Source organism: Arabidopsis lyrata (genome assembly GCF_000004255.2).
Source record: "Arabidopsis lyrata subsp. lyrata unplaced genomic scaffold ARALYscaffold_7, whole genome shotgun sequence".
Lineage (NCBI taxonomy): Eukaryota > Viridiplantae > Streptophyta > Magnoliopsida > Brassicales > Brassicaceae > Arabidopsis > Arabidopsis lyrata.
In genome coordinates, this window is record NW_003302549.1 from 9866051 (window position 1) to 9879532 (window position 13482).

The following is a 13482-nucleotide window of genomic DNA, read 5'->3' on the forward strand; positions in this document are numbered from 1 at the left end:
ATTCATCTATTAAAAAGGAAAAAAAAAACTACTTGAATTATATAAAATACAAGAATAGAAATATTAAATTTATCAAACAATAACAAAATATGTTGTAATTGCAAGATTTTTAAACATTCGGATCTACTACCTACATAATCCCGCATCCCCACTATTTTAAAGTAAATATAAATTAGATTGGAGGTTTGCCTTTAGAATTTCTTATAAGAAAATTTATGATAAGTTAAAATCTTTAATACTCTCAAATAACAAAAACGTACTATCTTAACACTAAATATAATTAAGAATCAACAACCGACTCCAATAGTTAACGAAACTACCTTAACGTACGAACTAATTTCATATATCTACTCTTACAACCTTTAATAACCACACCTAGGCGGAATATTCCATTTAGTCTCGGACACGGTCGTGTTTAGTGACACATATCGTTTCCAATCCTCGAGAGCTGCCTTAAGATTATTCACTTTGTTGTCCAAGCCAATACAACAATTAGCATGCATTGTGTTGACCACATTGATGTCTCGGCTCGGCTGGCAAAACCCTCCAAAGTAAACCGTGTCGAAAAACCTCATCTTTATCCCAAGTTTCTCGACGTGATGATCGTTTTTTATGAAGTTGAACACATCTTGATCGTGTTTTCCAGGAAATTTCCGACTCGACCTAATCCAATATTTGTAAAATTTTGAAGTTTTGTTGTTTGCCTTGACGTATGTAAATCCAGAGTTCACGTGGTTCTTTTTGTCTGATGGTTTTCCATTGTAATCATCGCATGTTATTTGAAAATCAGCATCCGGGAAAAAACGGGGAAATGGGTCTCGAAGCCATAATATATCTGCATCCTATTTACAGCAAAATTATCATTTATTTACATATAGTTTATAGATAGTGCACAATCAGAGTATACAAATTAAGTCACCAGATCGAAGATATGCATATATCGGTAGAAAATAACTGTAACTATTGCAAATTTGAAGTTTCAAAAAAAAAATATAAAGAACTAATACAAATTTGGAACTTTTAAAAGTTGTGATGATGACGTCAAAAAACATTTTGGTCGTATACAAATCAATCTGTAGTGTTATGACAATCACGGTATATAACATTTATTTATTTTATTTTTTTTGTCAAAGAACACGTTTTGTTAATTACGCAACCTCTATATAGTTGACAATTAAACATCTATAGCCAGCCACACATTATAAATATAAATCAAGGAAAATTAAACGTAAAATTGGAAGTCAGAGGTATGCTAAAAAGAAAACAAAGAAACACGATAAGTCATATCTAAACGCTCAAGGAAAAGTGTAAGATCTAACAAAAGGACAATATTTAAAACATCTCATATGCACAATTAAACGGTGTTCTCTATAGTTGGCAACTTGACATATAGATAATATTTCATAAATTAACATTTCATTTTTATGTTCTATCAAATTTTATATATTATTTTAAAGCTTCAAAATTTATACATGCCACAAAACATTGTAATTCTAGATTTTCGATATGCCTATATCAAATACTAAGATTTTGTAGCTACTACTAAATAATTTGTCTTACGATATTATCAACAATTTTGTTGTTGTTTATATTATATAGTTAAAAAAAAAAAGGGTTGAACAGCTTAGGGATGGCGCGTAATCTTTTCTACTTCAACGTATAGAAGTCAGTAGTTGCAACTTTGAAGAAAAAAGTTATGAAGAAAACATATACTAATTAATTACGAATAAAATAAAAAGAGAAGGAGATTGAGATATTATGTACCGTGAAGATGAAGTTGTACCCTAAACCAATAACTTGCCTAAGAATATCCATTCTCCGCCAAATAAGTTTCAAGTAACCAGGCGTCATAAACCGATTCGGACCAGAGAGTTGGTCTGAATCGGTAGCGTTGATCAAGTAGCAATGAGGATGAACCTTTAGGCACTGATCATATGCCTTGATATCCAAGCAAACGGCGATCACATGCTTCAACAGCCTCTCTGTTTCTATTCCGGCTTTAAAACTCTCTCGAAACACATCGAAAGTTGAGTTTGGTTCGGCCCATGCTTGGTTTAACGCTGTTATGATCACCGTGTTATCCTCCATAGCTGCATTCATCAATACTTTCTCCAATTCTGAAACCGGCTCCTTCTTTTTTCCCTAAAACATTGATACATATAAGAGTGATTAACATATCAACATGACGGGAGAGTGTAATTTTAATCTTTGACATGTTCAAGACTAGAGATCAATAATCATCAGGGTTTTTTATTTCTGGAAATATTCTCTCTTTAGTTATGGAAGATTATAGATTCGGAGAGATTATATAGTCTGAAATGGAATCTGACAAAAATAACTCCATGAGTAACCTTCGTGAATGTATTTTAATTACCAATAAATACGTTATACACATATGTATATCAGTATATATATGAAATATACTCACCATTTCTAAGGAAGTCTCGTTTATGAGTGTTGAAGCATAACAATCGGTCTTCCATGGAGACAACACCATGTTGAGTGGATTATTTGCAGATTGGTAGAATAGTAGACAAGAAAGTGTCACGGTCGTGACCAATAGCACGATTGTAATCACGTCTCTCCCTCCGAACAAACCATCGGAATATATCACCGGCGGCTTAGATTTTCCGTCCTTCATGCTAACTCCCTCGGACTCGTAACCCAATGAAGGAGATTCGCCGTTCGTGCTCTTCATGGTTTTGGCTATGAATCCTTTTTTCCTTCTTATGTATAATATAAGTTATATAGCTTCATTTCATCCCCATTTAATAGTCTTGATTTTTCTTTGAATGTTATTTTTCTATTTAATTATATAACTTAACTTGTGAAGAAATTTGTAACGATTATTGTGATTGTAACTTGTGAAGATATTTTTTTCCTCTCGCATGGGAAGTTTCCTTTGAATATATCCGAGTTATATCATGTCCAAACCGGTTCATATCTTTTACCGGTTCAGTTTTGTTTGTGTCTCGAAAGGAGCATAATTAAACCCTACAAAAGAAAACTGTATAATACTCGAACAAATTTGTTATTATCCTATCTAATTATAAAGAAAATATCAGAGGCACGACGAGAGAAGTAAATGATTTTGATTTCTGACAATCACGTTCTAACGAACGACTGTAAAGTTGTATTTGAATAAGATTCTTCATATTGGTCGATTAGCGAGACTAATGATTAGGGGCTTAACCAAAAATATCGTTACTAAACCAAAACCTAGGAGATCGAACGAATATTCGGATTCTTGGTAGACGTAATTATAGCAAATTTCCTCTAAGGGAAACATAATTTCTTAAATTTGGTATGGTTCCGTTCTCAATTTCGGTATAATGTGCGGTTGAGCTTTAGGGACTTAATTGGTTAATTACTACCAGTTTAAACCGTCTGGTTTAGGAAACCGTATCGAAGTAATTGTATTCAGTTCAGCGTTAAAAAAATCAATAATTTGCTATGCAGTGCAACTAGGAAAAATGGCAATTGTGCGAACTTGTTTCCATCGGTCCTTTAGTTGAATTTTTGCGTAGGAAAAAGTTGAAAATTGATTATAATGTTGACCTTTCCGAAATAAACTCTTTTTTTTTTTTTTTTTTTTTTTTTTTGTAGTAGATATTCAGTTCTTCTTATGGTTGGTTGTAAATTGAATCGGACTATATTGACTTGAATCTTGCGAGTTATCAAAGCAAGTGAAAACATTTATGATTAAAGTCTTAAATATCAATATGGTGATGTAAGAGTAACTACTACAGATATAATATTTGCAAATAATGTCACTTCTTAATGTAATTACTAAACTGTTGTAATAATAACTTTTTGATTAATAAAAAATGTGATGCGAAAAGACTCATAAGTGGACAGAACAAACAACTTAACATTCTTTTTTCCTGTAACTTCTCTTTTACTATCTACAGACTACAGCTATTGGTAATTGAGATTGCTTCTTGGGCGTGATTGGATTGCGTCAGGACTACTAAATACATGTAACACTTTCAATGGTATAATCTTAAATCTGGTATCCCTTTATTCCCCTTTATCTGTAATTGTTTTACAAAAAAAAAAAAGAAACTAAACATAAAAGACTTGTCCAACGTTTAAAAGGGTTTCATGAGGAACATGCAAGATAACACTATTCTCCCTACAAACCTTAGCAAGAAATGCATAAACATAATCAATAGCAATCTTTTTTGGAAGCCATGATCCATTTCTTGCTTTCACCACAGTGTTTCCCATAATATGAACAACCCCTGACTCTTTGCAAGTCTTTAGAAACTCCAACTCATCTGCCTCCTCCTCTATCGTGTTGTCCTGACTGAAACTCACCCCGTTTTGCGGTGAACCAGCAGGGACTATCGTGTCTAAAGTTGATACCGTGTAGTCCACCATCGATGAGAACATATCCATGTTGTTGTTGTTGCTATTGTGGTTGTTGTTGTGGATCAAGTCTACGGTGGAATCTTGTGTATGGTTAACGGAATACGTGCTGCTGTAGATGCTTGAGTTTGAAGCTGGCTCCATCATAGTTTCGATTCGAATGAATGAGAAGAGGTTAGTCAGCAGTTTGTTCTCGAAATCATCGTCTTTCTTGTGTAAATCTTTGTAACCATATCTGTAAAAAAAAGTTTGAGAGATTTCAAGAGTCTAAAATCTCTGTGTCTATAAAGAAAATGAATGTTATGTTGGACCAAAAACCCGCTAATCAGCCCATCTTAGTATCCCTCCTAAAATCATGGATGGAAGCAGACTTGGGGTCGAATAGGGTCTGGCTCAATACTCCCCTGGCCGGTTTAGCCCATCAAAAACCCCTACTAAAGGACGTACAGAGAAGAAGAAAGGACAGTACCTGGCTACGCAGCGGAACATTCGGAATGTTTTTGGTCCGATTCTCTTCACAAGAAACCTCTCTTCTTCAGGGACGGTGTAAACCGGAAGGTACTTGACGCAGACAAAGACTACAACCGAATGAATTGCGGGGAGGTTGGTGATGAAATGAGAGAAAATGTGAGGGACACCACTTGCTAATTCCGTGTAGACTAACCCGACCCCAGGGACACGGACAAGCCCGAGGCTGGGACCGAGGCCTAGTATCCAGCTCATGGACACTTTGCTGTGCATTTCAAACTCATATTTCTTGACAGTTGCATAATGCCATACTGACATTACGAGAAGAGATATCGCTGCTATGATGAGCGGAACCCATCCTCCTTGATCGATCTTAAAGATCACGGCTGAGAAGTACGATAATTCCACAAAGAGGGAGAGAACGGTGAATATAAGGACAAGGATCCAGTGGCAATGCCACACGAGCAGCATGATCAACACCATTAGCAATGTGGTCACAAGCATCACGAGAACAACCGCGGTCCCTAATTCACGAACATACCAAGACAGTCAATAAACAGTAAGAGCGGGTGGTTCATATGATTATTAACTTAGAACGGTTATTTAACATAATATTAACGAAAATGATAATTCTTGTATTAACATTCTACATCTTACCATATGCATTTCCGATTTGGCTCTGATTCTTGAAACTAGCAGTAACCGCAATGCAGCCGAGCATGAGTATCCAATTAATATCAGGGCAATAGATCTGACCAAGGAACTTCTTGGAAGTATGAACAATTTTAACTCGAGGAAAACACCCATGAGCTACGGCCTGCTTGATTATCGAATAAGTCCCGGAGATCGTAGCTTGGCTCCCGACGATTGCAGCTCCTGTCGCGACTACAAACATTGGCCAATACACACTATCTGAGGAGTCAAAACAAAAGAGAGTTTCAGAGTTTTGTTAGAGCACTATGTATGACTTCAAGACCGGTAAAGCTTTAAGAAGATTTAGGACAAACTCGGGATAGATGCATAGAACGCGTCTTGATAATGTTCCTTATGATTTACAAGATACGCAGCTTGTCCGCAGTATGCTAGAAGAAGACAAGGGAACACAAAAAACGTAAAGGCGAGCTGTATCGCTAGTAACGGGAAATAAGCAATGTCTGCGTAGAGTGCCTCCGTGCCTGCAATATTCAAGAAGTAACATTTAGATGGCTTTAAAATGAATCTCTTGGAGATTTAAAGGTGTATAATCAATTACCTGTTATGCTGAGAAGAATGCCACCAAGCGATATCCAACCATCAAGACCTCGTCTTTTGAAGTACAAGTATATATATGTGGGCGAAAACGCTCTTAAAACGCTTGTGTCATGTTTGCAGATGTTGTATAACCCAGTGGCTCCAATGAAGAGGAACCAAATAAGCACGATAGGCGCAAAGAGCCATCCGACTTTGTCTGTACCGTAGTGTTGCATACTGAACAATCCCACTAAAATGACAATAGACACGAGCACAACGATATCTGCAAAGAGAAAAGTAGCAAGTTAGCAAAAATGAACCGATCGGAAACCTGAATTAACATAAGAAGCGGTGAATGTTACCGCCGCTCATATTTGGTTTGATGACTTTGATCCCACCAGTTGCCGAAAGAACTGTAAAAAGATGATTTTGCAAACTAATACTTTCAGTAAACCTGTCATCTTTTTTTTTGTAAACCTTAAGGAGAAAGGAAGCAAAGAAGCTTACCGGAGATGGCTGGAGTTAAGATACCATCACCGATCATCATACAAGTCCCGAGAAGAACAATGACCAGAAGAGCTCTCTTCCTCCAATCTTTACCCTCCAACCACTTCTTGGTTTTAGCAGCAAAAGACCCTTCAGCGGATACTGTTCGACTATAAGTCGTGAGATCCTCATCACTGCGGTGCTGATTCGGGATTAGTTTCACTTTAGCATGTCTACAAAGCAACGAGTATATCGCTAAAGTCCCACCTGCAAAACAACATTGACCGATCCAAATGAGCATACACCAAAGCCGGTTGGTTCAAAAACATCAATTAGTAATCGCGGATTTAACCTTACCTTGACCATTATCATTAGCTTTGCAGACAATGAACACATACTTGATAAGAGGTATAAGCAAAAGAGAGTAAATGATCAAAGAAAGAGCTCCGATTACATCTTCACTATCATCAATTCCATCAGGGAATGTATTGTAGAACACATACAATGGAGAAGTCCCTAAATCTCCATAAACTATCCCTAGACTTTGAAAAGACAGCCTTAGAAGCATCAACATTGATAAGCCCTGATTAATAAAAACAGAGAAAACTTTAAAAACCTCAACTTTCTCTCAAATTCTCAGAATAGCCATCAAAGTCTAAAACGAGTCTATTGAGAAAGTAATAACCTTTTCTCTACTATACATGTTGTTAAGCTTATTAGCTTCTTCATCCATGGGTTGATCAAGTTTCTGCTCTAATTCCCACATAGCTCCTACTTCTCTTTCTTCAATAGTATTTTCTCCTTCTGTTACAGATGCTTCGACCCTTTCCGCCATTTTTGTAACAACAACAGAACTCGAAATCTCCCCTGAATTGATTCCTTTAATCAAAACCAGTCAGAGCCCTAGAAATCGATAACTATTTTGAGCAATTTTCGACTGAGATGAGACCAAAAATTGAAACTTTTTTTTTCCTTAAGTATAAGAATTGACTCGAGTTGTTGTTATTACAGAGCAACAACGAACAACTCTGGTTCTGATGGAAATGGATAATAAAGCTAAACAAAACAAAGAAACAAAAAAAAACCTTTGTAATAAGGAATTACAAAAAAAAAAAAAAAAACAGAATCAGTCAATGAAATGATGATTACAAAAAGAACCCAAAAGGAGAGAATCTGTAACAACTATGAAAATTACACGAAACAAACACGGTTTCAAGAAAGTTGTGTTTTTTTCTTTTCTTTTTTGTTTATCTTTCTTTTGGGATTATTATTAACAAAGAAAGAAAGAAAGACGCAGAGAGTGACCAAAGAAAGAAGAAGAGAGATCGATACAACTTTATAAGTTATGAAGACGCTTACAAAACTGAAGATGAGTGGCACAGAGAGACACGAGCAGTTAAACTCGATTTCTTTCTCTCTCTCTCTCTTTTTGTTTTTCTTTTTGTGCGTTTTTTTTTTTTAAATTTAGTTTTTTTCATATGTACATTAATTTCAGATAGCGACATAGGATCTATCCGACTTTCGATAAAAGAATTAAATTCGATTTTATCCTACTTTTTGCAAAAAAAAAGTAGTCAGAATTTTATAATTAGATTCACTGTTTGGATATTTTTGTTTACTTTCTTTGTTTTGTGCTTGCATTTTTCTGACGCAGGCCGCACAACTTTTTGATACATGTACCAGAAAATCTATTATTGCTTTTGTTGTTGTATGAAAGTGATGTCTCATATAAAGCTGTGAAATTAGTATATGTGTGGAAAGCTTAAGAAATTTTGAAGGGTAAAAATGGTGAAAAAATTGGAAGGACATAATATAATCAAGTTTCACTAAGCTAAGGAAATATGTCTTTTTAGTTTAACATGTAAAATTTAGATTTATTTGATCGGGTTAGAAAATTTTATTGGTTGTCAAATATATACATAAGAATAGAAAACACCATTTCAAGATTCTTTACCTACACTCATTGAATAAAATAAAATGGTTATAACTTGTTTGGTATACTAATTAATAATTACCAAACAACACTAACCTATAATTTGTTAAGTTGACTATATGTGCTATGGAAAATTTGTGGCGGTTAAATTTATAAATAAAGTTTTAAGTATATACTTATCAAAGATATTAAGGTCATTGACTCATACTAGTTTCTTTTGTTTTTTATTGGACTTGTAATAGTTATGTAGTGGCGGTATCGACTATAATTAATTTTCCCAAAAATTCATCATCGAATACGTGAATATATATATTAGTCCCTATATATACATATCTCCTAAAAAGAGAACGTGCATGAGATTAAGCATTTATGTTATATAAAATATTTTTGTGAAATTTAAACTTGCGAATTAACCACATTAATTTTAAATTATCAGAGCTATCACTACAAGAAAACATAGCAAATTCCGACAAACCAAATAGTCGGAAAATGGATGTTTCCGACGAATTTCCGACTACACCAAGTTTGTCGGAATTCTCTGGTCGGAAAACAATATTCGTCGGAAATTCGTCGGAAATTTCTGTCGGGATGAGTTGTCAGAAAATTCGTCGGAAATATTTGTTGGAAAATCGTCGGAAATATTCGTCGAAAGCCCGTCGGAAAGGTGTCGGAAATGTCCGTCGGAATAGCGACGGAAAATTGCCGACGATATCCCGACGGCATATTCCGACGCCATTCCGAGGAGATTCCTACAAACGACGCCGCAAGATCGAGTACGATTCCGATGATTTTCCGAGCACAAATCGTCGGAAGTTCGTCGGAACGTTCCGACGAATTTCCGACAAAATATAATATAATAATATATTTAATAGTTTCCGACGAATTTCCGACAAATCGTATTTTTTTATTATTTTCCGATGAATTTCCGACGAAATATTATATTTTATTTAAAAAAAATATTTATATTTTATTGTTAATTAATATAATTAATTAAATTAAATAATATTAATTTAATTTAATTGTAATAATTCAATAAAACAAACACAAATATTATATAAAAACATAATTAAAAAAAATAAAATTCACCACATAATATAAAAAACATAATTAAACATTAATAAGTTCTTAAACAACTAAAAATTATTACAAACGCGAATATTATATATTATCAAATAGAGTGTCAACGTTATTTGTTTCATTTTGATTTTCGGGTTGATCTTGGCGAGAAGACGGGCCATCATATCCATCCAAAACTTACAATCTTTTAATTGAGTCTTCAACTCGATGATTTCGGCTGCGTTTTCTTGACAATTCACGTGTGCATGTGAATATGACGAACTTCCGCCCATGTCTTCGTCAAACGGAATGGAACCGAATCCAAATCTACGTCCTTTTTTAACTTCAACTTGCTATTATAATGAAAATGTTGTTAGGAAATAAAACATATTATCTAAATTATAATATTTTAATTACTATTACTTACCGATCGGAAAATATTGTTTTTTTCTGCTTGGGTGAGTTGATAATCAGCAGGCGTGTCCGAATGTTGACTCAATTGTGTGAGTTTCTCTTTCTCCATCTCCCGACATCGACGAGCTATTGCCTCAACTTTTTTATCAACAAATGTCCCGTCCGATTTCCGTTTGTGAGTCTCCTCCATGAATGTCACCATATCGGGATACTCACCGGTTTCGGGATTACGCTTGCATTTAAAATATTTATTAGTTAAAAATTTACAATAAAATTTATTATAATGCAAATTGAAATGTAAAAAATTTAAATTTTTATTTACCATTTTTTCCTTTTTCCGGACATATGGCATTGATCCACAAGTATGTTTAGCCATGCCATAGCCTCCGCGTTCACTCTTGCGATTTTGAGAATTAGTTTCACTACGGGATTTATTTTGCTCTTGTAACCAATATGCAATAAGCCCTTGCCAAACGTTTTCTCGCATCCATTTTGGCTTTTCTTTCCCGTTAAGCCATTTCTTTTTCCATCCATAAACATAATCCAATAAACGACTCCCACATATCTCCTCAAATTTTTCTTGTACTTCGGCCGTAAGACCATAATCCCAATAAAATTTTTGCTACAATATTAAAAAATTTAAAATATATATATTTTTAGTGTTGTAAAATTTTAAAATTTAATTTTTTTAGCTAAAATTATAAACAAAGTAAATAAAGCATAAATTTTATTTAAATAAACTAACCGCAAATGCCTTAAACCAACGTTTCTTTGTGTCTCCGGAGACCGACGTAATATTCGGAGCGGGATCGGGGAAATCGCTCTCCATGATTTTCTTGATAATCTTTGTGAATCCTTTATCGAATCTATACCTATAATTACCAAATTATTTAATTGAGATTATCTACATAAAACTATAAATTAAATAATACAATTTCTTACCAAGTTGTTCCGTTCATACGGCTTGGGTCGATCTTTTTCAATTTCTCTCGACCCGGAGCACGGAGTAATTGGTCTAGCGTCATAGAATCGAGTGGATTTGCATCATCATTCCGTGTAGGCATCGCCAATGGTTCCGTCTCCGGAACTTCCGTGTCCTCCATGGGAAAATCATCCGGTGGTTGGGTTTCGGAACCAAGATTCAAATCCGGAGCAAACCCACGTTCATTACAATACGCCATATATCCACTCCACGATCCATTATCCATCTCCTTAATCAAATAAAAAATTTATAATTAGTCTTTTGAATTTTATAAACAAAATTATGAAGAAAATAAAACTAAACATCTTACCTTAACGTTTGTTTATCACAGAGAAATTTTAGAGAGATTTTGTAGAGAGAGGTGAGAAGTGTGTGAGAAGTGTGTGAGAAGTGTGTAAGAGGTAAAAATATGTGAGTCGTATATATATAACAATTTCCGACGACCATATTTGTCGGAAATTCGTCGGAAACAATGCAGCAGGAATTCGCGAGATTTAATGTCCAATTTCCGACAAATATGGTCGTCGGAAATTCCGTCGGAGATTGTGTATTTGTCGGAAATTCGTCGGAAACAATGCAGCGGGAATTCGCGAGATTTAATGTCCAACTTCCGATAAATATGGTCGTCGGAAATTCCGTCGGAGATTGGGTATTAAATTTATTGCCGTTTACATTTTCCTGGCGTCAGAAATATTTCTGCAACTAATCCTGGCGAATTATCCGAAAAGAAATAAAATATTTTTTGTACATTTCTCTCAAAAATACTGAAGCGGGAACATTTTCCGACGAATGTTCCGACAAATTTTTTAATTTCGTCGGAAAATTCGTCGGAAATTGGGCATTAAATCTATTGCCGTTTACTTATCTCGAACGTCAGAGAAATTAATGTAACTATTTCCGACGAATTTTCCGACGAAATTTAAAAATTTGTCGGAACATTCGTCGGAAAATGTTCCCGCTTCAGTATTTCTGAAAGAAAAGTAAAAAAAATAAATTAATTCAATATAGCCTAATTCCGACGATTTTCCGTAGGAGAAAATAATGTCGTTGGAAAATTCGTCGGAAACAGGGTATATTAATTTAAATAATTTTAATTATTTTGTGTCAAGTATTTCTTTAATTAAATATACCCTGTTTTGTATCAAGATATATTTAAGCGGTACAAATTTAATCTCAAACGTTTCATACGACAGTTCCGACGAAAGTATGAATAAAATAAAATATTAGAATGGTTTAATTATTATAAAATAGAAACAGATTTTTTTTAACAAATAAATTATAATGCATATAATATGATAAATTTAAAAGCATTTAAACAGATTTTATAAAATATATATATAAAACTAAAGAAGATATATTTGATTTACTCAGAATCGGAAGAATAATCTGAACTAGCAGAATCATTTTGATCTTCAAACTCTTCTCCATCCTCTTCGTCTTCCGCATTTTCCCATATCTGTTCGACTTCTATGTTCTCAATATCAACGAGGGGAATGTCACCGACAGATTGATCTACTTGCGTAATTTCGTTTACTGCAATTTGTTGTAGCGGTTCCTTTTCTTTCACCCCATCAACTCTGCTTCTTGGATTTATTTGATGAGCCGTAATCCATGGATATTGTCGAACACCTACTTGTGGATATGGTATGTAGCAAACCTGTGCTGCCTGAGATGCAAGTATAAACGGATCGTACTTTCTTAACTGCTTAGTCGAGTTGATCTCTGTGACACCATACTTTGTAAGTCTAACACCTCTTCCAACTCTAGGATCATACCAGTCACACTTGAAGAGTATACATTTCAAATTTATGACTCCCGGATATTCAACCTCTAATATATCAGTAATTTCACCATAGTAGTCTATCGAATCTGTACGAACAACGACCCCATAATTCACTGTTTTTCTGTTAGTAATCCCTGGACGTTTTATGAAAACGTAGCCTCGAGTGCAATACATCGGGTATGCCATTGCCCTTGATAGAGGACCTCCAACCAACTCTTCAAACCATGTTGGATAGTGTTCCTGCCTACTTGCGGCTGATTTGATCTGCAAAACATACAAGCAAATGTACGATTTTAATAAATAGTAACCATGTTCATAATATATGTAAAATCAACGGTGAAAACTTACATAATATTTTAACCAATTAGCATATTGTGTCTGCTTCATTTCCTCTTTTCGAGCCTCTGTCATGTTTGGATACGCTCCAGACACTTGATCATCAAAGATCCTACAGACATTTGTTTTGTTGTATAAGTAATTATTTTGCAAATAATATATGCGTATTATTAAGGTATGAATTTTGTTTCTTACTTCTCGAATGGTATGACATCGTCACAGTTCCGGAGGATGTAAGTATGAATGTGATTAAATTCTTGATCTGTAAACCATACTTCTCTTTTCTTCCCACTCAGTCTCCCGATTTGAGAAAAGATATCTGGGACAGATGTATGGTAAAAAGGCCGCACACCCCCATCATCGTACCTACCTAGTTTTCTTGCTTTTGTTTGGACATTTGGAGCAAAATAGTAGGCCGAAAAA

At 34.7% G+C, this 13482-nt stretch overlaps 3 protein-coding genes across 3 annotated transcripts; all 3 read right to left on the reverse strand.

Annotated features, from left to right (window-relative positions):
• Nucleotides 1–129: 129 nt before the first annotated feature.
• Nucleotides 130–3919, reverse strand: LOC110226315 (uncharacterized protein At4g15970). The gene is made up of 3 exons (XM_021017453.1): nt 2429–3919; nt 1765–2142; nt 130–842 (listed from the first exon to the last, which is right to left on the reverse strand). The coding sequence occupies exons 1-3, from the start codon at nt 2696–2698 to the stop codon at nt 363–365; spliced, it is 1128 nt and encodes a 375-aa protein (XP_020873112.1). The 5' UTR covers nt 2699–3919; the 3' UTR covers nt 130–362.
• Nucleotides 3920–3993: 74 nt separating this feature from the next.
• LOC9303974 (potassium transporter 9) lies at nt 3994–8012 on the reverse strand. Its single transcript, XM_021017452.1, has 9 exons — nt 7241–8012; nt 6913–7138; nt 6577–6822; nt 6432–6482; nt 6092–6352; nt 5847–6014; nt 5497–5751; nt 4841–5363; nt 3994–4606 (listed from the first exon to the last, which is right to left on the reverse strand). Exons 1-9 carry the CDS (start codon nt 7388–7390, stop codon nt 4066–4068), a joined length of 2421 nt encoding a protein of 806 aa, XP_020873111.1. The 5' UTR covers nt 7391–8012; the 3' UTR covers nt 3994–4065.
• A 4208-nt stretch (nt 8013–12220) lies between these two features.
• LOC110226763 lies at nt 12221–13420 on the reverse strand. The gene is made up of 3 exons (XM_021019384.1): nt 13255–13420; nt 13072–13171; nt 12221–12987 (listed from the first exon to the last, which is right to left on the reverse strand). The coding sequence occupies exons 2-3, from the start codon at nt 13132–13134 to the stop codon at nt 12304–12306; spliced, it is 747 nt and encodes a 248-aa protein (XP_020875043.1). The 5' UTR covers nt 13135–13171; nt 13255–13420; the 3' UTR covers nt 12221–12303.
• Between the last annotated feature and the right edge of the window lie 62 nt (nt 13421–13482).

Bases quoted from the DNA above. Each gene is read 5' to 3' on its own strand.
- LOC110226315 (XM_021017453.1), bottom strand. From the start codon at position 2,698: ATGAAGAGCACGAACGGCGAATCTCCTTCATTGGGTTACGAGTCCGAG. The intron at 2,143-2,428 runs GTGAGTATATTT...TCAATGTTTTAG, and splicing joins ACGAGACTTCCTTAGAAATG to GGAAAAAAGAAGGAGCCGGT. The intron at 843-1,764 runs GTACATAATATC...TGCTGTAAATAG, and splicing joins GGTACAACTTCATCTTCACG to GATGCAGATATATTATGGCT.
- LOC9303974 (XM_021017452.1), bottom strand. From the start codon at position 7,390: ATGGCGGAAAGGGTCGAAGCATCTGTAACAGAAGGAGAAAATACTATT. The intron at 7,139-7,240 runs GTTATTACTTTC...TTTATTAATCAG, and splicing joins ACATGTATAGTAGAGAAAAG to GGCTTATCAATGTTGATGCT. The intron at 5,752-5,846 runs GTTTGTCCTAAA...TTGACTCCTCAG, and splicing joins GTTCTATGCATCTATCCCGA to ATAGTGTGTATTGGCCAATG.
- LOC110226763 (XM_021019384.1), bottom strand. From the start codon at position 13,134: ATGACAGAGGCTCGAAAAGAGGAAATGAAGCAGACACAATATGCTAAT. The intron at 12,988-13,071 runs GTAAGTTTTCAC...TATGTTTTGCAG, and splicing joins CTAATTGGTTAAAATATTAT to ATCAAATCAGCCGCAAGTAG.